The sequence below is a fragment of the Dryas octopetala genome, chromosome 1 (genome assembly GCF_963921425.1).
Source record: "Dryas octopetala chromosome 1, drDryOcto1.1, whole genome shotgun sequence".
Classification (NCBI taxonomy): domain Eukaryota; kingdom Viridiplantae; phylum Streptophyta; class Magnoliopsida; order Rosales; family Rosaceae; genus Dryas; species Dryas octopetala.
The window spans coordinates 28,345,704-28,371,994 of NC_141366.1; the positions used below are offsets into that span (position 1 = coordinate 28,345,704).

Here is a 26,291-nt window from a genome sequence, read left to right on the forward strand (position 1 = left end):
ATATGCAAGTTGTAACACAGTGGCGGCTGGGAGCCTGGGAGAGAGAGACATGAAAGGGAAGAAGAAAGTCACGGGAAGAAGTGGAAGCCAGGAAGGAAAGGAAAAAAAAAAAAAAGGTTTAGGGTTTATTGGGGTTTGAGGTTTTTGGGCAATTGGAAAGAAAAAAAAGGGTTTGAAGTTTCGTTTGATTCTTTTGGGATTTCATTTAGTTATCTTTAAACCATAAATCATAATACATTTCTATATAAAAAAATAATTAAAAATACTCTAAAGGGCATAAATCCTAATATTTTATACTATATTCTAAAGAATATAGAGTATATAGGGTTTAGTGTAATATTAGGACATATAAAGTATATGATTTAGTGTATAGATTATAGAATATAAAAAATATACTAATTTTATTTATTCATTATATTAATTTTATTTAACAGTATTTGTCTCCAGCGCGCATTATATTCATCACATATCACATGAAACCTACCATATAATTTGGTTTCCTCAATATTTTTTATCAATATAGTAGATAATATGTTAAATAAACATACGGTAAAGTTTCATTCAAAATTTTCGTATTTTAATAGCAATTTTCATTGTTTCTGTCTAATTTTTGTCGAAATTTAAAAATCTTCGAAATTTTCGTCAAAATTTCCTCGAAACTCAAAATTTTATTCCTTGCTAACAATGAAGTTCCTGGACCATTTCTGGTCAAAGGTTGAATGCCAATTTGAACTAGGCCTGTATGGAGATATTTGTATTCCCTTAAGATGTTCTTGTATGGCTTTTGATGAAAATAATTGAATATTCTCATGGGTCTGATCCAATAGCAATCACTTGCTGTTGGGTATTGATAGAGTATTCAGATTTGAATTCGAAGGTTCATATTCTATAAATATCTTTATAATCTTTCTTTGGGAGTTTCCAATTATAAAGGCTTTCTTCTGAGATAATTGTATTCCATTCTTCAAAGTTGATCATTGTATTTGAGTTTGATCCTATAGAAGACATGAATTAGTTTGAAAATAAAAATAATTTTTGACAACCTAGTTAAACTTAGGATGATGTGCCCTGCTGACCAACAGACTTACTTCAGGTCTTATTGTACTGTACTGCCCTACGGCCGAGACCACAATTGCTACTTTCTCCCCAAGTCTTTTTAAAGTTTTATATATCCTCATCTTCCCCCTAAAAATGTCTATGATACCGTACTAATTTAAAATAATTATATATAAATATATAAAAACTAATTTAAAATGATAAACAATTAAGGCATAAATTCAATTTAGACATATAACTATATAAACTATTTCAATGGAGTCCATTAACTTTAAAATATTTCAAATACACACTCGATCTATTATCTAAATTGAAAAATGAATTTATGTCCATTGATTCGTTGAGAGATCAGATAAATGACAGTTTGGCTTTTGCTGATCGGGATTACTTGACGACGTGACGCTATTTCAGCAAACATTTCCCGCCAAATGAGTGACACGGGCCCACAATTTAATAATAATAGAGAGAGTGAGAGTTTGTAGGCCTGTGCTAGGGGTTAGGTGGACCCGTGTCGCTCATTTCCCACCAAATGAGCGACACAGGTCCACCTAACCCCTGACACGGGTCCACAAAGTCATCATCTCTTTCGCGCTCGTTGAACACAAGTGAGAGATTTATATTCGAATTTGGGGGAAACAAGATATTTTTTGGAGACTAAATGGTCAGAAGAGCGTTCGACGAGCGGGAAAGAGGTGATGGGTGTGTGGGTCTGTGTCAAGTGGACATGTGTTGCTCATTTAGCGAGAAATGTATGCTGAGTTGGTGCCACATCGCCAATTAATCCCCGTTAGCAAAAGCCAAACTGACATTTAACTGATCTCTCAATAAATTGATGGACGGAATTTCATTTTTCAATTTACATAATAAATCAGGTGTATATTTGAAATATTCGAAAGTTCGTGGACCCCGTTGAAATAGCATATATAGTTATGTGTCTAAATTGAATTTATGCCAACAATTAACTATATCAAATTTAACTATACCCTCTACCCTAAACTTTAAGGTCACATTTGTTTCACAAGACTGTCTTGGCATGGACTAAACTAGCAAAGAACTGTCTTTATGTTTAGTGCACTGCAGGACTAATAACCTGGATAATAAAAATAATATTGTTCTATGTTTGGTGCAGTATAGGACTAACAAGTTGGATAATTTTTTAAAATTTTATAAGATCATATTTTAAACAAGCAATAGCTATTAAAAAAAATTAAACAAGCAACAACAACAATTCTCAAAAGATGCATATTTCATTCTTCATCGAAGTTTTCAACATACAATTTTCAACTCTATTAATTACTCAATACTCTAAACCCTATAACCTATACCCTATACTTTAAACCATATACCATATACCCTATACCACATACTCTATATCTTATACCCTATAACAATAATAGTTTTAATATATATATACCATCCTCTAGTAGTATAGTTTATAACATATATAAACTATGAACTATAGACTAAACCTATAAACTATATAATATTATAAACTATATAAACAATAACTATTCCCTAAACCCTAAACCCTAAACTCTATACAATATGGTCTAGTATATAGGGTATAAGATATTGAATAGAGTTTAGGGCAAATAGAGTGTAACGTATAGGGTATAGAGTATAGGATATAGGGTATAGAGGTTAGAATTTAGATTTAGGATTTAGAGTATAGGGTATATAATATAGGATATAGGGTATAGAGTTTAGAGTATAGGGTATAGGGGGTTTGGTTTAGGGTTTAGAGTATTAAATAGAGTTTAGGGTATATAGTATAGGAAATAGGGTATAAAGTTTAGAATTTAGGGTTTAGGGTTTAAGGTTTATAGTATATATAAAGTATAGGGGGTTTGGTTTAGTCTATAATAGATATTAAACAATATAAACTATAACTATAATAAACATATATAAACTATAATAGAGACTTTGGTTTAGCCTTTAGCAGATATTAAAATTATATATACACTAATTAATATATATTATAATTTATGATTCGATTCGGTTAACACCGAAAATTTTATAAGTGAAAACTAAAATGGAACCGGTCTTGATTAGTTTGATTCAGTTTTTAAACCACAAAAAAAAGAAAAACTGAACCTACTCAAATCGATCAATTTGGTTCGATTCGAAACTCGATTTTTTGGTATTTTTGTACGGCCCTACTTAGCATATGAATGAGATTGTAGTTGATCTTTGGGCCTCTCTTTCTTGTAATGGCTTTTATATCAATATAATACGTATTCGACCAAAAATAAAAAAAATATAATACCTATTCTGACAGGAAAAAAAAAACAAGAAAAAAGGGAAAATGAAAGGTGCAAAATAAATTATTCAAGGGAAAATGAAAACAAAAGTTAACTTTTTGAAAATGGCATGAGAGGATGATAGATACAAGACCCCTATAACCCGTGAAGCTATGAAATCTAATCTCTGTTTCCAGTTTGTTCCTTGAAACCAAAGGCATGCAACTAGACCTTACATACATACACGCCTAAAGCTTTCTCTTGTAATCTCATACATATATACACCTGATCAATTTCCATATAATACAAATTTTTTGTATATAGTTATATTGCATTCAATTTAATACCTTGATCAGAACCAGGGTTTGATCAATACCCACCATCCTCAATCCGCAACCGTCCGTTTTGATGACTCCTATGTTGACATGTGGTCGTCGTCGTTGCTAGAGACCAGAACTCCGGCGCTCGCCCAACAACATCCAAACCGCAAAAAGGGTCAGATTTCTCTCCCTTTCTCGTTCAATTTTTCTGGGTTCTTGTTGCAAAATCAATCAAAGCAATATCAAAGCTTGCCACACACCATGAACCCGTCAAATGCCGGTGACGTAACCTCTGGGGTTTCGGATTCTAATGAATCAAAGTCCAAGATTAGCTTCAATTCCCCGTCCATTTCGCGACAGGGGTCCGGTGTTTCGAGGCCGAGGTTTGTGAAGGTGAGAAGAGGCTTGAATTCTCAGATGTTGAAACCCACAGCTTCCCCAGACACCGGGGTTGGTCCCGGATTCAACCCATTTCGAGCCATTTCAGAGAATTCGAATTCAGTCTCATCCGGGTCAGAAATGCGGAATACAATTTCTGAGGAATTTGGGATGGGTAAGAGTGGCAATGAGGCAAAAATGTTTGGGGCTAATACGAGTGGTTCAAATGCAGATTTGAGTTGGGGAAAGTGGGATTCTAGTGGAAATTTGGGGAAAGAAGTGATTGAGGAAATAACGAATTTGAAAATTGGGAGTGGCAATGAGTTTGTGAATACCAAAGATGGTGCTTTTAGTTTTAATGCAAGAAGTAGGGTGAGTTCGAGTTCAGCTGCAGGGTGGGATAAAGATGGCTTTCCATTTGGAAATCGTTATAAGAAGAATCCTAGTTTCGATGAAAGCATTGTATCAAAGCTTCCTGAAAATATGAGAAAGTTGAAGATTGAAGGTCCCGAGAATGGTGAATCTGTTGAGAAAGGTAAGGATGGGAGGTTTAGTTTCAGTGCAAATGATAAGACCAAGTTTGGGTTGGGGAGTAATGACAATGTGGGTGGTTCCTTGGGCCAAAACGTGGAATCCGAACTCCCAAATGAGTTGAAGAAGTTGAACATTAAAGAGACTGTGCAACTGGATGGCAGTACTGACGCACCTAATACCGGTGATGTGAGTAAGTTTGTATTTGGATATAGTAAAAAGGATGGTTATTCATTTTCTGGAAGCTCAGAAAATGCACTTCCAGATAAGATGAAGAATCTGAACATAAAGGACTATGGGGATATCAGTGACAGAAGCAATCCTGCCTTTACAAGTGGTAAAAGTGTTGGCGTTAGTTTTGATGGAAGTAAAGAAACTCATCTGTCGAGAAAGATGGAAAAGTTGAATGTAGGAGGTAGGGCTGGAGACTCTACTCGTTCTGATGTAGGGACATCTTCCTATCAAGCATTTGTGAAGAACAAGGAAACTGGAAATTATGGTGGAACCACTGCATCTAGTGGCATTAGTTTTCAAACAGTTGGGAGTTTTGAAGTGCCTGCTGCTGACAGACCCAAGAAGAAGGATGAATTTAACTTTACAAGCAAACAAGATGGTTTAGGCACACCCTCTGTAGAATTTAAAACACCAAACCCCAAAGCAAACCTGTTTTCTGGCTTAACCAAGAAACTAGAATTCAACGCGAAGAGGGAACCAATTAGGGACACAAGAACGAAAAAAACAAGTGGAAAATTAAGACGTTCTACCTCAGCCCAGCTGGGGCTTGTGCATGATTCTGTTTCAAGAGAAGGCAATTCTCAAGAAAACGTTGAGGCTTCTGAATCCTATTCACCGATGGATGTTTCTCCGTATCAAGAAACATTGGCTGATAATCAATGTTCAAGGCAAAATTCTGTGGCATCTGCTGAATCATTTAGTATCATCAACAACTATCCGGAAACTGATTCGGTATCAACAGTTTCAAATGATCCTATTGTTGAAGATCTGACTATGGCAGCAGGAAGTTTAGATATAAATGAAGTAGATGCAACAAGCAGAGAGACAAAAGATGAAGCTTTTGAGTACCGTTTCGATGGAAGTGTTGATGCTGAAGGCACTCTAGAAGGGTCTGTTTCTGGGGCTGAAACTGAAAGCTTTAAGTCTGCAACTGAGGAGGTAGACTTTATTAGTGATAACCCTATTACGATGGAAGAAACTGAAGCCAGTTCATGCTCAGGCATGGAGAGACATGATACTGATGGCAGGATACACGTCGGCTTTCCTTCAAGTTCAGAAGATAGAAGAGGGTCTAACTTCACCTTTGCTGCCTCTTCTGCTGCTCAAGGTCAACTATCTGCATCAAAACGCCCCCACAGAAAGAAAAATTTGGTCAAGGCTGGTCAAGATACCAATAATTTTGTTCCGAATGCTAAGGTTCCATATACATCATCATCTGCACAGTTTTTGCCATATTCTGGATCTTTAGTACCTTTGACACCTGGACACTATCTGAAACAAGACCCATCTATTCCACAACACAAATATGGAGACAATTCTGGGGTGCAGAAGGAACTGGAGATCAAGCAAGAGTCTGTTTCTTCGCCTGCTGAAGCAGCTGTAGCTCAGGAAGCATGTGAGAAGTGGCGACTAAGGTGATAATCAATTTGAATAATTTTTGTTTATTTTTAAAACTTGTTTTATGATTTTTATTTTAGTTATACTTGGACCTTGGTATGAAGTGTTTGTTCACATGACTGTTACATCTGCTTATATAGCCCTGTGCTAAAGATTAGCTTATTTTTGTTGAATATGATATATATGTCAGGGGCAACCAAGCATATTCTAATGGGGATCTTTCTAAAGCTGAGGACTACTATACACAAGGGGTGAATTGTGTTTCAAGAAGTGAGACATCTAGAAGCTGTCTCAGAGCGTTGATGCTGTGCTATAGCAATCGTGCAGCAACACGTATGTCTCTTGGAAGAATGAGAGATGCACTTGGGGACTGTATGATGGCTGCTGCTATAGATCCCAACTTCCTCAGGGTACAGGTTAGAGCTGCCAAGTAAGTATTTGCTTTTTGCTTTTTAATATCTTATTTTGGCTTTGCAGTGATTAACTTTTATGATACTGCAACTTCATTTGTCTTGTATCTCAATTTCCAATGTAAAGTATGGTTTTATTTACACAAACACCTCCGGAAATTTAACTCGTTTTCACTTTAGACCATGCACTTCTGGAATTTACAACCCGACTACTTGAAGTTTAAATATGGCTGAACATAACTTCATACAAAAGTCAACGGATGGACTTAACAAAATCAATGGGAAACCCAATTTCTATTCCTTTTCTTTGGGGTTTAGTTTCAATGGAGTTTAGAGAGTAGAGACTATTCCTTTTCTGCCATCATGACTGATTGGAAAGGCTTTAGTGTCTTAAGAGTTTATGTTTTGTGGTTGCTGATATTGTTTGTAGTGGCGCGAATGGTTGCTGTCTTTGTTGCTTTATGTAGGTTTTTTGAAGCAACATTAGTGGATACCTTATCCACTGTATTGTAAATTTTGTTTCTTTCTAATAAAAGAGGTTTCTTATAAAAAAAATATTTGAAAAAAAAAAAAGTTGTTTATAGGAAATGGTAGATCTAGCATTCTACCTAGGCTCTATTATTTCCCCACCTTAGTTCAATGCCAATATAATTAGAAATATATAATATAAAAGCAAATTATAAGTACAACTAAATTAAAGTTAACTTAACTAATTTGTAAATTAGAATAGATAAATTAAATACAAACTTTTAGGTAATGAATTAAGTAAATTAATGCGTATAATTTAAGAAAATTAAAAACTAAATTAAATGAAATAAAATATCTGACTTATTGTGAATAAGTGATTGAAATTTTTGAGAACAAAAAACAAAAAAAGAATTAAATGAGATTGATGAAAACTTTATGAAATTTTGGAAGGCAGCTTTAGGATAATTCCTTTAGGCTTATTCACATAAATGCCTTTGAAAGTAACTTTTATTCTCACTTTGCCCCCTTAAAGTTTAATCTACTCACTTTTCCCCCTGAACTTTACAAACCCTTTCAGTAAGTCATATTCCTTCAAGTTCGTCAATGACTCCGTCAAAAAAGCTGACGTGTCACTCATTCACACAAGCGACACGTTGGATTTTTTAACGGAGCCATTGACAGAATATGGGGTTTGTAAAGTTCGAGGGGCAAAGTGAGAAGATTAAAGTTTAAAGGGGCAAAGTGAGAATGAAAGGTACTTTCAAGGGGTATTTGCGCGAATAAGCCAGTTATCTTGTCCACTATATTGCACTATGTACTCCTTTATTTTCATTTATTGAAAGTGTGTTTCTCATAAATAAAAAAAAATCTTGTGTAGATAGATTTGTTCATTTTAAACAGTGGACACCTTGTCTACAGCTATTGTACATTTCCATGAAAATTTAATAAAACTTTTTTCTTTTCAAAACGAAAATTATATTAATTACATCTAAAATATATATTGATCAAATTACAAGTATGAATTTAGAGGGTGAGGGACTATCACTACAAGTTCAGTGCATTTCAACTAGGCTGACACCTACTAACATGTCTATCTTTTGGGCCACTCTACTTAAAATAAACAGTTTAAAAAACAATTATAATTGAAGCAAAATATGTATTCTTTGGTACGAATCATTCTGGCTATTATGGTTCCTATTCTTCCATGACTTATTTCTTCTTAGCATTCTTCTTTCCTTTTCTTGTAAATGAGTTAGCGATTCGATTATACAAGAAAAGACGAATGCTAAGAAGAAGGCGTAGAAGAATGCTATGGTGCACTCAACTGATGCATCCCCTTACCATAGAAGAATACTATGGTGCACTCATCACAATTTTATAGTCAAACTTTGTTTTAATCTCATGAGTCTTTCATCAAATAAATAATCTCATGATTCTAATTTTTTTTTTGTTTCTAACAATTTTCCGTTTAATTATTCAGATTAGTTAGTCAGTTATTTTTTGTTTTTTCTCTTTCAATCAATTTTTAATTTTTTAAAAGTATATATGTACCCCTCACCATAGAAGAATGTTATGGTGCACTCATTACAATTTGTAGTCAAACTTTGTTTTAATCTCATGATTCTTTCATCAAATAAATAATCTCATCATTCTATTTTTTTTGTTTCTAACAATTTTCAATTTAATTATTCAGATTAGTTAGATTTTTTTTCTTCTTTTCTGTTAAGTCAGTTTTTAATTTTTTAAAATTATATATGTTGGTTAAATTAATTTATTATCTAAAAGGTTGGTTGTTTAATTTATCAACATAATTTATAATTTAATGAAGTTAACTTGAATCTAGTTTTATTTTTATTTTTCTTTTATATCGTGTATTTCTTGTTCTAACTTTTAACTAAACAAAGCCCATAACTTGAGTGGCATTGGGTGAGGTGAGGAAATGGTCCTAGGTTCTACCATCGTATAAACAATTATTATTTTTTTAAATAAAATTGACCCAGCGAACAAATAAGCTGCTTGCAATGAAAAATAGACCCGACCTAGTTGCCTGAAATTGTTTTAGCTGACGGGCAGGGCCTAGGTTGAGCCTGTTTCATCATGGCTCAGCTCGGCAAACATCTAGGGCCAGAATGGCCCAGGGCTAGGCAGGGCCTGGGATGTCCCTCCCCCGGACCTGGACAGCTGGTCCAACCTATTTTACAGGCCTATCAAGGGATAACAGTCCAAAAGTGGATGTCTGATGGTGGGTCAATGAAAAGAGGGTGCCTTCTCCATCTAATCTGCTGCCTCTGCCGTGGGATTGGAAAAATGTTTTAACCTTGAAACATGTATGAAATTAAGGACTAGGTTACAGGGTGAAAGTCATGAGAGATGAAAGGCAATGGGGTCTGTGGAAAAATTGGGATGATGGCAGTGCCATTGAAAATCAGAGTGACTCTTCTTGAAATCAAGAAGAGGAAGCTTGCCCCAGACAAGAAGCAGAATACTCAAGAGTCCATCCACAAGCCTGAAAGAGAATGGATATACCAAGATAATCCAGAATTTTTTCATGTCAACAAAGCAGAGAATTTGCAGAGCGCCTTTCATGAAACCTAGAAAGAAATAAATTATAATAAAAAGGTCAAAATTCTTCTTATCCAGAACACACAAAAAAGGCAAATTGTTTCTTTCATTTGGAAGGGTTGTAGAAAATTGAAATATGTTATTAAACCCCCTGCATGAAAAAACAGTAGAAAGAAAAAAGGGGAAGACTCAGAATCTGTACTATTATAAAGCTGGAAAGAGAGTTTTGGTGTTATAGGCTTCACCGAAAATGGGATTGCCTGAAATGACCTCATTTAATAAAAATAATTAACACAACATAATTACATTATTAAAGACAAAATTGTAAAATAAAAAGAGAGAAAATGCAGGCAACAGTTAAACAACCCCGACTGTCCACTCTCTACTTTGCAGTTACCACTCTTACAATGTAATAGTAAAATAAAACAGTTAATAAAATTAAAAACTAACATTTCTTTCCTGACAAACAACGTTGTAATCTTTTTCTTTTAATGTTCAAAAGAAAAGCCCATTGACACTTGCTCCTGTGCATGTCAAGAGGCTAGTTGATTTTAATTTTTACGGAAACTTTACAAAATTAGAATTTGAAAAGCAATGACATCTGCAACAGAGTTTGGAAATTAAATCAAATGTCTGGCAGTGAGGGTTTTGCCAAGAAGGCATATTATATTCATAGAAATTCAAAATGGAGGACAGCAAAAAGTCATATAATATAGTGATAAACTTAGGGCTTTGCAGCAGAAAGAAATCAAAATGATTGTATATTAATTTTCTACCTTTTTTCTTGTAGAATTTTGAGGATATACAAAGGGCCTCCTTTTAGATTTTTTTGCGAACCCAAAAAGCTAGGGATTAGCTCTGACTTTGATGTGTTTGGATGTTTAAACAAGTATGATAACTTAATGTTGGTTGTGGTTGTTGTTCAAGGTTAATTTGTCATTCACAAATGCTTTTTTGCTTATGTCAGTATGAACTAACAGAAGGAATTGAGAAGGCATATGAAAACCTCAAGCAGTTGGATTATAAAATCTAGAAGTGTGGAGTCTAAAATGAAAATGCCTTAAACCTCAAGTTTTAAGCAATCTTGTGCAGTTTTTCTTGGATTGTCTAATTTTAAGTAAAATATTCTACTGCTACTCAAGTTTGCACTCATAACTTCCATCCGCATCTGTTCTGCTAGTTTTACAGTTAGGCTTATTTGCTTTTTTAATGAAATGCACATTGGTGCTTTGCCTTTTGAGCTCTGGCATGGGGTATTCCTCAGTCTTAATTGTGTTTTTTATTCATATAACACAATATTCCCTAATTTTATTTCTTGTTAAAATTCTTCAAGCTGTTATCTTGCCCTTGGGGAGGTTCAAGATGCTTCACAACATTTTAGGAGGTGCCTGCAATTGGCAAATGATGTCAGTGTGGACCGGAAGATTGCAGTAGAAGCCTCTGATGGTTTACAAAAGGCACAGGTGTGTAATGTATTTTACTTTATATCATATCTAAGTCGGTACTTATCATAGTTCTTTCCATCAGGTTTATCCATGGACTTTGTCTAACATCACTTGAAACAATAAAATAATCAATTTCAAATTGTGCCTTATGCACATGAAGTGTTTTTATGTATCCAGACTAATTTGATTTTTTTTATTCTGGCAGAAAGTGTCTGAATGCCTGAATCTTTCTGCCGAACTTTTGCAAAGGAAGACATCTACCAGTGCAGAGAGTGCTTTGGATCTTATTGCTGAGGCTTTGTTAATAAGCCCCAACTCAGAACGATTATTTGAAATGAAAGCAGAGGCACTTTTCTTGGTTAGTTATTTATTTATTTTTCTTTTCGTGTGATACGTTGGTTTTTTATTAAGTGAATTAAAGTCAATTATATTGGCTACTTTAAGCATTCATTAGAATTAGTTTTAGTCAGTCATGGGTTGACTTCTGTATTCTCTAGCAGATGCGGAGGTATGAAGAGGTGATCGAGCTGTGTGAGCAGACCTTAGGTTCTGCTGAAAAGAACTCCCCTTCAATGGATTCTAATGACCAGGCCGTTTCTTCAGATGGTTCAGAACTCTCAAAGTACTTATACTTCAGACTCTGGCGGTGTCGTGTGATTTTTAAATCCTATTTTCATCTAGGAAAACTTGAGGAGGGACTCGCTTTCCTAGAGAAACATGAGGAAAAGGTGTCTACCACATATAGGTAACTTATAGACCAGACTTTTACATGTTCAGTTATGTTAAAGAGTATTGCTTTGGTGTATGAAGTTCCTAATGATAATTAGAATATTCAGGAATTGGAGAAAAACTCTGAAATCATCAATACCCCTTGTTCTCATTGTACGTGAGCTTTTATGTCATAAGGTATGGTCAATCGGAGCTATATTTCTATTCTACGCTCTCAAATTATGAATTTCTATATTTTTTGTTTTTGAAAAGAGCATGAAATGTCCGAAGCCATGTGTTGATAATGACATCATCATGAGTCATGATGACATAGGTGTGGGCGTGGTTATGTAGAAGATGTGTCTGATGTGCACAGTTTCTAATATGTATTCTTCAGAACCTGTGTCCAGCAAAGAACAAGAGGAAATTAATTCCAGTTAACAGGAAAACAGTTCAAAGACTTGATATCAATAATTATATATGTGAATGTTTCAGCATAGCAGACTTTAGTGGCGTTTCTATTATGTTTATCAAATAACAAACAAAATATACTGTATGAAAGAAACATGTTCCATTTAATAAGCACGTAATCGAAGGATAAATTTTTGACATGTTGAAAATTCAATTGTGCCCGGTCCAGCAAACTGAGAGTAGAATATATTTCATAAATTTGCAAAATGTGGAACTAGCAAACACTAGCTTTGCTGCAAAAAAAGAAAAAAAAAAAAAAATTCCTACTTAATGAATACAACAAGAGAAAGCTGAAGAACATGTCCTGCCTGTGAAGAGTAGAGTTTTAATATAGGTAGATCTTATCTGATGTACACACTGCTCAGGTGTCAAAAATTTTAATAGACGAAAAGGAAACAATCACATGTTTTGAAAAGTTTAAATTACTTTGGTTGACATTTCAACATTTCAATCATAAGAGGGTGGAATACTTCATATGGTTCAATCTCAGATCTCCAGAATTTTCTGTTTAAGTGGTTCACCATATACTTTTGCATTTTACAGGTAAATTTGTATGAACACCCTCTTTGATCCCATTGGTGTGCCCCCTTATGCGGGTCTAATTTCTAAGTTTTTCTTATTCAGTTAATAAGCTTTAGAGATCCTTCATGATCCTCATAGATCCTATGGATTTAGAAGGCTTAGGATGGGAGATCATGAAGCAATAGGATCATAGTTTCAAATGACTTCTGAAAGATTTAAGTTTTATGGAGAGGGGTTGGGTGTTAGCGAAGTGTGCCGTGATGGATTTTTTGTGGGTAGTTTGAATGGAGAGAAATAAAAGAGTTTTTTTGTTTTTTTTTATGATGTCCGGGGGGGTGGGGGAAGAGGTGGATAATTTTTGGGCGAGAGTTGAGTTTTGGGCTTCATTATGGGCTTCGGTAACTCCTGTTTTTAGGGATTTTCCGTTTTTTTTTGCAATTATGTCTAATTGGGAGGCTGTTGTCACTTCTGGTTTGGTTATTGCTGTTTTTGCTACACTGTTGTACTCTGTTTGCTTTTAATATCCTAGAGCTTGTTATCTAGGTTCTTTTAGGAAAGTGGGCATCCTGTCCTTTGTTTCATACTATGTACTCCTTTATTTTCATATAAAGAAAGTCTTTTCCTCAATAAAAAAAATCAAATGACATGGAGAAGAAATTTGCTGGAGTCAGGATTCCTATCCAAATAGTCAAAACTTAGTAGAACACAACAGTTGTATCTAGAGCGATGTACTTAGCATACTAGTTAAGGGCAACGGAGTGGCCACTGGCTGAAAGTTGGCTGAGAGGGAGTGGAAGTGCCACATCTCCAAATTGCAGATGACACAATCTTTTTTGTGTTGGGAAATGAGCAGAAGTGGCAGAATTTGTTATCTGTCTTTGATTTTGTTTGTGCAGTTTTAAGGTTAAAATTGGAATAAATTTGGAGGCAAATAAGGTGGAGGGTTTAGCAGCTTCATTGGGTTCTGAGTAGGAGTGGATTCGGTCTGGTTACCGAGCTGAGAAGCTCAAACCAGATACCAAACCAAGTCACCCGGTTCAGCCTCAATCGCTACCGAGATCAAGACTGGAAGTTTGGTAAACCGGTGGTCGATATACTGGAGGTGTCGGCTCGGTTCGGTTCAGAATGGGCTTGACTGGGGAGAGGAAGAATTGGTTACTCAGAATTCAGTCCACATCAACAAACTGTGATTTTCAATTCCTGCAAAATTGACTAAATTCAATCCACACAAAAGAAAGAGGAGGTTAAGAGGATTGAAATTATACCCTTAATTGCCCAAAATCACCACTGGATTCGGTAGACAAAAAAGGAGGATCCGCCAACCTTTAGAGTTTCGATTCGGTAGTTGTGGTGGTCCGATGAACAATCGGAGACCACCATCATGTTTAGGAAGTCAAGAGGAAGCTGACTGGGGTGGTGGATGATCGAGACGCCGTCGGAATCAAAGGAAACTCCAGAAAACCTTGGTTTTCCTCCGTCGTTGTTCGGATGAGAAATCCGATGGCACCCTTGCACTCAGAGAGAAATGATGAGCAGAACTTAGCAGGTCCCGCACCTCGTCGCGGCCGGGAATGACGGTTCGCCACCACTAATCTCCAATCGGGTTCTGGGTGATTCACAGGTATGGGGAGAGGGAGGAAGAAGAGAGGATGAAGATGATGATGTTTTCATCATCATCAGCCGCTGGACGGAGGGAGAGTGTCTGGAGAAAACTCACGGCATGAGAGAGAGATGAGAGAGAAGAGAGAATCAGGGGCATAGGAGAGAGAATTGGGGAGAGTGTTTTGTTTAAGACTTGAAGTCTTTTTTATTTTTTTATTTTTTTTTATTTTTAAATTTAGACATTAGGGTATTGTGGGGTTTGGTTTGGGGTTAGGACTTTGGGGTTTGGGGTTTAGGGTATTTTGGGGTTTGGGTGGGGTTTGGAGTTTTTACTTTTTAAGTTTTTAATATACTACATATGTTTAAAACATATTTTATAATTTATATAATACATTTCTATACCCTAAATTTAAAATACCTTTCTATATAATTTGTATAATATATTTTCTATACATATCTATAATTTATATAAAACATTTCTATAGACTATAGTTATTAGTTATAGACTAAACATTTATATAGATTATAGGCTATAGTTATTAGTTATAGAGTTTATCATATTTACCATACTAAACATTTCTATAGACTATAGTTATTAGTTATATACCAACTATGAATTATTGAATTATTATCAATTATAGTCTTAGGGTATATGGTATATCGGTATAGGATATAAGCCTTATAAGGTATAGGATTTAAAATTTTTAAAATTGACAATAGGATTTAGGGTTTAGGGTATGGGATATAGGAATAGGATATAGGGTTTAGGATTTAGTTTATAGTTATATGGTATAAATTGTTTAGGATATGTTATAATATTAGGGTTTAGGGTATTTTTAATTAGTTTTTATATAGAAATGTATTATATAAATTAAAAAACATATAAATTATTAATGATAGGGTTTAGGGTTTATAAATTTATATATTTTTTATACAAATTATAGAAATGTATAAAAATGTAATATATACTCGGTCCGGTTCGGTAAACCAGCGATTCTAAGATCTGAAAACCGGAAATACCGGTTCGGTTGGCAATTCGATTTCCCGGTTCAGTTCTTCTTCGGTACGGTTATTCTCGGCATCAGTTGGGCTGGTTTCGGGTCCGGTCTCTGTTTTTTGGTCAAACCGACCCAGCCCTAGTTCTGAGGTGGGGACATGGCCTATGAAGTATTTGGGACTTCTGTTGGGAATTACAAGGAAAAAGAAGATTTGATACTCATAAATCAAATGAATTATTCTTTAATACAGATAAACAAATGATTTATTAATTTTTGTGTTAAGTAAATATTAAAGTTATTATAAAGTTTATATGATTCTATTTCTTACATATACAAAAGATTTGGTGTAATTACCATCACATTTGGGTTTTCAGGAATACACACAACTGGTGCACACTGTTTTCACTCTACATAATGTTTGAAAACTGTACATGTTTAAGTGATGCTTTATTGGTGGATTGCGCATTTCCTAAATTTTCATTCAAATAATTAATTTTTTGTCATTTTTACCAATGTTTCCACCAATATTGATATTTCTATCGATAATTTCGGAAGTCCAGACTACTGATATTTCCACTGATATTTTCATCCTTGCAACTACCATCTTTTGAAGCTGCACAAGTAATATCACAATCAAATAAGTGATATTTGAACTCATCCCCCATCCCAGACTAAAGAAGGTTTTGCAGGATCCTCTCTAACCGTCATGCAACATAACATGTTATTACAAATGGAGATTTGAAGTATGTTGAAGACTACACGCATTTAACCAATGCCATGTTCCTCCTATAGATAAATACTTCCATTTCCACTCAGAATATCTTTTCTCAAACCTAATGGCAAACCTATATTGGTTATGCTTGTCGGATAAGTTTTTCGCATTCTTAGAAGTTGCTATGATGCATGCTAAAGCTGTTTGTTCTTAAGATATGTAGTAGTTTCTAGTCATTGAATTGAAGAAATATTCACAATGCACATTTGTATTTCTAACAAATATTTTTTGACTAGTGTGAGGGTAGTGAGGATTTTTACTCTATTTTATTCTCGACGTTCTTTAGTATCTACTTGTTTGTTTCTCCGATGTTTGATGCGTTCATTTATTCATCATTACACTTATTCATCACAGGCTGCAGGGAATGAAGCATTTCAGGCAGGAAGGCATACAGAAGCTGTTGAGCATTATACTACTGCTTTGTCATGCAATGTGGAATCACGTCCTTTCGCAGCTGTTTGTTTTTGCAATCGTGCTGCTGCATACAAAGCATTGGGTCAGATTACTGATGCTATTGCTGATTGCAGCCTAGCTATAGCTCTTGATGGAAATTATCTAAAGGTTTGCTCAAAGCTGATATCTTCTATTTATTTATTTATATAGTTTTTTTTTTTTGGTAAAAAGAGGGGTGGGTTTGTATTTTGTTTGGTCAAGAACACTCTTTGGTATTTTTCACATGGGCTGGACACACTGGTTAGTAATCTTGTTTGGGTCGTTGAAAGAAAATACAGGGGGGCCAGGGGGGAGTCTTTTATTGAAATTTTAAGCTTTTCTATTATTTGTGGATATGAGGAAAGCAGGTGAACTCATCCTAATTCTATATAGACATACCTTTATTTACTTCTAATGGAAATTCTGTATGGGTTTGTGGTATGGAGAAATTTTAATGGTTGGGTTTCTTTTTCTCCTCCTCACAGGAACTTTCTTTGAGTTTTCTTTTCTAATACATAAATACATGTTGAGAGGTGCAAATATAAAAAATGCTCATTTATTGCTGTGTCAACCTGCCAGTTTGGTTTGGTCAAGTTCAGTCATATCATAAGATATTTGAACTTCTGAGAGTTGCAAACACCTGATACACGGGGGTGGGGTGTGGGAGGGGTGCAACTTTGAAACGACACCCCATACACAGGGTTCACTGATATATTGTTATCTGGAGTTTAGTAACCTTGCTTGTAATGCTGGTGCTTTAATTGCATTTATACTTTTACAGGCTATTTCTAGACGAGCTACATTATATGAGATGATCAGAGATTATGGGCAAGCAGCTAGAGATCTTCAGAGACTTGTATCTATTCTCACTAAGCAGGTAGAGGAAAAAGCTAATCAATGTGGGACATCTGACAGATCCATTAGCTGCACAAATGATTTGAGACAAGCTCGTCTTCGTCTTGCTGAAATAGAAGAAGAAGCCAGAAAGGACATCCCTTTGGATATGTACCTTATTCTGTAAGTTTATCTGTCCATGTCTTTCCAGCATATGACTGTGAATTTATCCTCTTTAGGATGTGTGCTCATATCGAAAATAGGATGATTGGTGCCAGACTTTTTGATGCATTATACCATTAAATATTATGCGGAGGCTGAGTAGTTATATTGGATAATGTTCTCTTACCAGATACCTGGCATGCTAAGTTGCTAGGCCGTTAAGCTGGCACCACACGTTCAAAAAAGAGTCCACCTAATCAATTGTCCGTATTGGTACTCTGACACCACACATTCAAATGAGATGCCACCTAACCAATGGTCCATATTAGTGCTCTAACAACATAACATGTCACACTATCTGACGAGAATATTTTCTTCTATATATATAGATATATATGTTAATTAATTTGGCATGTAAGCTTGAGGCCTTCACTTCAAAGTAATACCTGTGGTAACTCGATACATTTTGTGATTGGAGTAATTATCAAATGCTGGTTCATCAATGAACAGAACCTCACTCATAGACATGTTTTGGTGTAAGGTTAATTGAACTCTTATGCTGGTGACCTCCTATATTTGTTTAGATTGGGATGCAAAATAGCTACTTTTGCTTGGTTTTACTAAGTGAATATTGTGCTGTGGTAGAGACTTTAACACAAAGAAAACATCAGCGTTTATTTCTTCGATGGGTTACTTTCACACAGAAAATCTCAGCATGTATTATTTTTTGCATACCTTTCGTTACTTTTAATTTTTTTATTTCCTTTTAAATATTGCTCTGTGTCTTCCATGTTCATGAAATATGTTGATGGATGCTGATCTTGTTGTCTGTAGGTCTGTAATCTATTGTATGTCTTACTTTGTAATTCTTTCGAAAAGTGTTGGGATATTATCTGCACAAAGATTCTTGCGCAGGTTGCTTGAAGTTTTAATGATTTCAGGCCCTGCCAAGTATATTGCATTTAAGCCCTGTTTGTTTGACTGGATTACTTGACTATTCCAGAATGGATTGGCTTTAAACTTTCCATTCCAACATTTGGAACAAGTTAGGAATGGAGACTGAAAAACGGTTTACTATTCCCATTTAGTGTTTGATAACGATTGGAATGAAATAAAGAAATTAACCTTTTTTTCAATTTTACCCTTAGATTAATATATCTTTTTAAAATGAACAAACGTCTGGGGACTACTTCGTCCCTACCAATTAAGATGAACCTCTTTTTCTCAGATGAAATCAAAAGCAACAAATAAAACGATTTACTTTTCCTGTATTCTACTTTGATTTCATGTGAGAAGTATTTTGCCGAGGACTCCAGCCCAAGTATAAAAGGGATAGGAAAAAAAGAACTGCTTAAGGCGATAAATAAAAATAATGCAACAAATCTACAATATTCAGAATAAAATGATGTTCTAAAGAAATAATAAATGCCTTTCATCCAGAGAGAGTGCACAGATTGCAGCTTGTTTATGATAGAATCTACTGCTATTGGAACCTAAGCTCTTTACCATGTAGAAAACACAACAAAAATTCATCAAAACCTTCTGCAGATGGTAGTATAAGAAATTTTAAAAATGAACTATAGAAAAGATGCTTTAAGGGGAAGTTGAGAACACCAACTCCTATCAGAAAGGCCTGCTAGAAGCCTTCAGAACACTGGATAAATATTTGGCGTCAAATTTGTGACTAGTATAAAAGTTGAACCAAGCTCTTCATGTAAAGCTGCTTTCTAATTATTCTTCGCTGTTTAATAATTATGTGTAGCAAGATCTTTGGTAATGCTTCAGATGATGGACCTTTGGTTGGTAGTGAAGAATCCATGTAATCTAATAGATAAAGGAAATTTATGCATTTTATGCTTCTCTTTAAAGTGTGTAGCTTTGTAATCCAGATAATTAATGCTGAGTAAAATTTTTGCTATTTTTATTATAATGGCAGGGGAGTCGAACCATCTATTTCAGCATCGGAAATTAAGAAGGCCTATCGGAAAGCTGCACTTAGACATCATCCTGACAAGGTATCTAATATTTCTGCTTTATTTGCTTGCTGACTGTTATTCATTTAACATGCTCTTTTTTGGTAGGCTGGTCAATTCTTTTCAAGGAGTGATAATGGTGATGATAGGCTTTGGAAGGAGATAGCAGAAGAAGTGTACAAGGATGCTGACAGGCTTTTTAAAATGATTGGGGAGGCATATGCAGTAGTTTCAGACTCTACCAAGGTCTCAACACACTTATAATGCCTTAATTATGTCTCAAATAAACAAGATTCTGAGCAGAAGCTTTTTGTTTATCTGTTCTTTTCTGTTTCGCACCATCCTAACAAAAATTAAAATTGAATAAGAGGAATTAATAATTCTTAATTTCTTGGTAGAAAAGAGTAATAAATTACTGAAAGGTGAAGCTTTGCAGCTTTCCTCTAAAGGGAACATAATCTTTGATTCTTCCCTGGTGCTTTAGTCACTGGAAAAAAAAAAAAAAACTAACTAATAATACAGAACTACCTGGGTGCTTTGTTGATAGTTTAATATTATTTGATTCTTTGTTCAATTTCTTCAAGCGTAGCTTGTTTTGCCTACCTTCAATTTTTTCACACCGAAATAATATACTATCATTTCAGATCTTTGAATGTTTTAATTTTCTTAACTAAAGATCAAATTTAATAGATGCATGAGTGGCATAGGTTCTCAAAACTTTAGTTCCTTGCCATCCTCTTTCTTGATTGAGTTATTAGAGAACTATTTTCCTGTTAGATATTGATATACCATGGTTTTTAAACTCTTATGGACGCCCATCTTATGCAGTTCTAATAGCTATAACAAAATAAATAAATAAATAGATAAAGGTACTATTACCGACCAAATCAAATATTGAAACCAGTTCAAATTGCTGAAAATTCCTTTAACTTAATCATTTATAACTTTGTATTATGTTTCACAGAGTTGGCTTAAAACAGGTAGTATGAAGCAAAAGTTAAAATGTGAAACATGTTTGAATTAAAATTACAACAGGCATGTGCTCTCATTTTATATTTTCTCTCTTTGGTTAGTAATTATTTTTACATTGGTGGTAAGCATTCAATAAGTGAAACTTGTGGAGGACGAGTTTTTCTCAAGGGAACTTATTGATGAGATGGCATTCATGACATTGCGTGAAAATTCACTCTTTAGTTATCCGGGTTGTTTCAGTATTTACCAAAAAGAAGGGGTTGCTTCAGTAGTCAACTGGAATTCAATTCCTAAGGAGAGTTTTCATATGTAATATATAGATTTTCTTTTTCCCCAACACTCTCATGTCTTTTCTATATGTATATCATGTAATTACATTAATGTTTTCAAATGTTTTTATTTCTTTGATAATCTTTACAAGAAATTTTGGTTTTATTTGGCCACTATCCTTTTGCAGCGTTCACGATATGACGCTGAAGAGGAGATGAGGAATGCACAAAAGAAACGCAATGGAAGCAGCACATCTAGAATGCCTGCAGATGCTCAAAATTATCCGTATGAAAGAAGTAGCAGTAGGCGACAATGGAGAGACATTTGGAGATCATACGGGAACTCACCTTCTAGAGGGTCAGAAGCGACATGGTCAAGTAGATATTCATGAAAACACCATTCAGACATGCCTGCTTAGAATCTTGAATTTTCAGATGAGGTTTTAGATGGAACGTGTTTGGAAGATGGATTTATTTAGTTGCTACATTCTATATGTAGCTTCAATTTAACCCTTTTCACCAAAAAAAATTTCATGGATCCACCAATATGTGCAATTGGTTCAGTCAGCATCTTGAAGGGTAGTGGTCTCCAGATGGTCAACAGCTTGAATGACATTGTGATTGTACTAGGACTGAGAAATTGGGATAGCATTACAGTGGGAGGAGAACAAAAAAGGCTGTAGTTTCCTTGGAAATTTGACAGATGATCATAAAGCTTTGTTGTGGATGGTGTAGTCTGAAATGCCAAATGATTGGAGATGCCTTCTATGTGATGTGTGTGTTTGAGAGAGAGAGGAGGGAGGATGTTGCAGATGAGATGATATGTATAGACGCAAACCAGAAAGTGGTCCTCCCAGTTTGCTAGTCATGGTAATTCCTACCAAAATGAAAATAGAAGTGATGGAATTTTGTTGTTTTTTGTACTTGTGTGTTTTGGAGCTTGCTTGAACAATAATTGAGTTTGAGGAAACTAGTGCTACTACATAGATTGATACACGAGGGGAGAGATTTTTCAATGTACAGTCAATATTTTTGTGTGGGAAAGTCGAAAGGATTGTTATTATTTTTATTTTTTCAATTCATTACAATTTATTGACTGTAATTTATATTTTTGGTGTCGGAATTTTTTATTTTTGGCTTATGTAAAGGCCTAAGTCAAAGCTATATCTACATCCGTTTCTGTACTATGTACAAAAAGCACATATATAAGAAGCTGTGATGGTTTCAAAAGTAATTGATAGGGTTGATCTGGGAGGAATTGGATCATAATAGAGTTCTTCAGATTTATGAAGTTTCTACACACTATGAACTTGAACAAATAAAATAAATAATCAAACATTAATAATATATTAGTGTCACTGTTACAATATTAATTCATTTTTTTCTTTTACATAATTGTATTTTCCATAATAGGGGGTATTTTATAATTTAGATATTGAGAAGATATAATATTATAAAATGATACTTATAGATGTAGCTTTTGCCTTTTTGGTACATAAACATGTGAAAGTAATAAACTAACGTAAAACAATGAATTCAAGTTTATGGAGTCATATTTACCATAATTTTAATAGTAATAATAGCTTTTACATTGTCATTGTTTGACAGTGGCATTCTATCTAGTACGTTAAAAAAAAAAATAACAACAACACGCTGAGCACTCGGTGAACAATGCTATTGTTGAACTCATTTTATAGCATTTATTTTACCTCTAAATCTTGCACTTTAATCCTTGCTTTTAAGCATTTTTAGTGATTTATTTCTATTTTAATTATTTAGTTAATAATTGTGTTTTCCTAGATTTTATTAGGTTTTATGTATTTCTTTAGATTAGATAAATTTTAGGGAGACTTTCATCCATGTTCTTTAATTTTACAATTTACTGGCTAAAACCTTATGAATTTTGAAATTCTAACTAAAATCCAATAATATTCTAACCATTCCATGATACATAATAAGGTCCGTTGATTTTAGGTACCAAATTATAATGTTTTTTCATTTTAACTACCAAAACATTTATGTCATTTTACTTTAGATACTAAATTTCAGTTTAGGTACCAATTTTAAAAAACATAGTTATATCGAGCTGTGATTGTCTAACAGTCATAACTTTTTTATTGATTTGTTGTTTTTTCAGTATTTGCAAGGCTTAAACTTTAATATTTAGTCTTTGAGTTATATGACTTCATCCCACAAACCTAAATCAAAAGTATTAAACTCTTAAAAATTTTTAATTTTTATAAATTTGAAACAGTCACAGTTCAATCATAATTGTGACTGTTCGACAGTCACAACTATATAACAAACTGATTTGTGACCTAATCCAAAATGTCTTACTCTAGGTTAGTACCCAAACTAAAAAAAATTAGTGTCTTGCTGCTTTATTGAAAAACTATTGATATTTGGTATTTAATCCTAATTTTCTATACATAATATTGGTCCATTAGTTTTTATTTTTTTTTCACACATAACAGGCGCCGAGCACTCGGCAACCATTTTCGAGTGTTTAGTAGTGCATTTTTACTTATTCCTCAAACGCTGGTTTATCAGCTTTATATTAGGTTTTATTTATAATTTATATATAAATTATATTAATATATATATAATGCGGATATAGTCGAATGGTAAAATTTCTCTTTGCCAAGGAGAAGATGTGGATTCGATTCTCGCTATCCGCCCAGGATAATGGATAAATATGATATATTAAATTATCTATATTTATATATTTAAGTATTTAATTTAATAGATAAAGCATTAAGTATAGTTGACCGTGATAGTATAGTGGCTCTACTCTCCCTTTTTTCCTCCCACCCAAAACAAAAGAAAAATAGTAATTAATTATTATATATATTTTTTATATTATATATATGATCTCAGAGTTAAAACCTAACATGTTGCCTCCACAAACCTCATTATATATCATAGGAAGAGATGAGGTGAACACATACCCTATACTCTCAAAAAATAAAAAAATAATGACATTTCTTTGACAAGGCAATGGTCAAAGGGCTTTTTTTTTTTTTTTTTTTTTTCAAATAAAAAATGTTAGAGTGACTAAACTCTAATTTTTCCTAAATTTTATTGTCTTTATTATTAATTAGTTTATTTTATTTTTTTAGCCCAAAAGAGAGAATGAAAGAATCAACTAGCCCAAAAGAAAAAAAAACGAAAAAGGAAAGCCCAAAAAGAAGAATAAAAGAAGAGAGAAATGGCTCATTTGCGGTGACCAAAGTTGCAGCCCATGTGAGATCCCAGAAATTGGTTTATAATTTATTTTGGAGTAATTGTGGTTTATTGATAATTATCTTGTTAATTTGGAGACAATAGAATTTATCTGAGACATTTCGAGAGTAAATACATGAATTTGAGATCATAGAAAATAAGATTAATCAAGATGAGTTTATGGGATTTTATAGAATGTTTTTTGGACCTTGAAAGTGATTTTGGTTATTTATTTGGATTTTAAGTTATTTTGGCGGGCTATTGTGTAACGCCCCGAACCTCGAGCCCATAACACACTGAAACTTTTCAATTTAAACCCCTTTTCAAAGAATTAGTCATGCACTTAACATAATAAATAAATACGTTTAATAAATCAGAGTGTGAGCCCAAAAACATTTATATAAAATCACTATATAAAAACAATCACATAAATCAAAAAGAGTTCCACTGCCTCGTCTTCTCCCCATTGCCTCCTCAGCTTGCTTAACCTGCAAAACATTAACCACACTGCACCATATCCATGGTACACCGGGTCATTCAAACAAACAATCCGGTAAGCTCACTAGAGCTCGTATGAGTGAAAAGTGTAACGCCCCGAATCTTGAGCCCATAAACAATATGAAAACCTTGTCATTTAACCATTTTTCAAAGAATGAGCCATGCACTTAATATAATAAATAAATACGTTAAATAAATCAGAGTGTGAGCCGAAAACATTTATGTAAAATTTACTGTATAAAATCAGTTAAATCAAATTAAAATGGGTCCCACTGCTTCGTCTTCTCTTCACTGCCTCATCAGCCTGCTTAACCTGCAAAACACCAATAACCACACTGCACCATATCCATGGTACACCGGGTCATTCAAATAAACAACCCGGTAAGCTCACTAGAGCTCGTATGAGTCAAGTAACTTAAATAATAATCTCAATAATTCTTCTATTTCCATAATCAATAATAATCCACAATAAAATCCATAAATGCTCAATCACATAATGATTTCATCACCAATCATCCAAATCTCAAGATAAATCATAAATCCTCGTATTCAAATCAAATCTCATCAATAAATAATAATCATCATTCTGACAAATCAATTGCCTAAACGTCAACTATTAACCTCAATTTCGAATCATTCACATCCTAACTCATAACCTCAATGCATAATCCATTCATCATTTTCCATCCTCAAGATTTAAGCCTAGACTTTACCAAGTCCTAGCCAAACCAAATCCTAGCAAACATAAGAACGCAAGCACACAAAGCAACAAAACAAACTATCTAATTTCACTCACGTCGCTCTTTGAAATCCCCCTAATCTCACTCTTTGGAATCCCCTAGCTTTAAAACCTTTTCACAAATCCATTTTTGAAAATCATCTCAAATAAACCTCGATATACTGAAAAAGCAATGAAACTTCCAAGCGGAGAAATAACCAATCTGAACTGAAATTATCTTTATAACTGATATACCAAAACACTTGTACTTTAAACTCACACCATACTTATACCCATACTGTAGACAATGTCCTGGCCACAATCCCACTCACGGGCAGGCTCAAATCCTGGCCACAATCTCGTACGGAGGAGTCACTCTGCACGAGCAGGCTCGTATCCTGGCCACAATCTCGTACGGAGGGGTCACTCCGCACGAGCAGGCTCGTCCAATCAGTACTCGCATTTCCAACTCACAACATTCCACCCAAAATTTACTCCGAACTATGCCGAATCCTTCCGAAATTGGTTTTCGCTCATAAACCATCACTTGTCTGTCACTCGAAACATACCGACATTTCCTCAATAATTAATTCAATAATTTTGTATATAATAATTGCCTAATCATCAATCATTAACCTCGACTATAAACAATCCTTCTCTAATTTGGTGACTCTCCTCTAAGCAACTCTATAATTCCCAATTAATTTCTTCGCCTCAAATCCTCGTCAATTCATTCTTCTAATTCAAATCCTACACCTAGTCTTCTCTAACGTAAAGCAGCAAATCTATAAAACAAACAATTAAACCACGGTACTCAACAATATAAGCAGATAAGTTTCACTCACAGTTTAACTGCGTGAAAAGACTATAAAGCCCTTGGACGACAACACACTAGGATAACAAATCCGGCAGCATTACGGCATCGGGAATGCGATTTCCCGAGCCCGTGTACCTGTTAAGACCAGACAACCAAATAAATACACACAGAATTCACAATTACGCCACTGAACGACTGTAACGGGCGGCCGCCACCCTACACGGTGGCTGCCAGGCCAAGAACAGCACCTAAAACAATTCAAAACAACAACAAACCTTG

The 26,291-nt window shown here is 34.4% G+C and overlaps 1 protein-coding gene across 2 annotated transcripts; it reads left to right on the top strand.

The window, feature by feature from the left end:
* The first annotated feature begins 3,477 nt into the window (after nt 1–3,477).
* On the top strand, nt 3,478–21,921 carry TPR16 (Heat shock protein DnaJ with tetratricopeptide repeat-containing protein). 2 transcript variants are annotated; one of them, XM_086228982.1, is made up of 11 exons: nt 3,478–6,174; nt 6,348–6,587; nt 10,931–11,060; nt 11,248–11,400; nt 11,540–11,787; nt 11,879–11,948; nt 16,470–16,676; nt 17,329–17,564; nt 19,480–19,558; nt 19,625–19,762; nt 20,946–21,921. In XM_086228982.1, the coding sequence occupies exons 1-11, from the start codon at nt 3,722–3,724 to the stop codon at nt 21,147–21,149; spliced, it is 4,158 nt and encodes a 1,385-aa protein (XP_086085108.1). In that variant the 5' UTR covers nt 3,478–3,721; the 3' UTR covers nt 21,150–21,921. The 2 variants fall into 2 exon arrangements, with proteins under 2 accessions (XP_086085108.1, XP_086085109.1); XM_086228983.1 differs by having other exon boundaries at nt 11,543–11,787.
* Nucleotides 21,922–26,291: the final 4,370 nt, after the last annotated feature.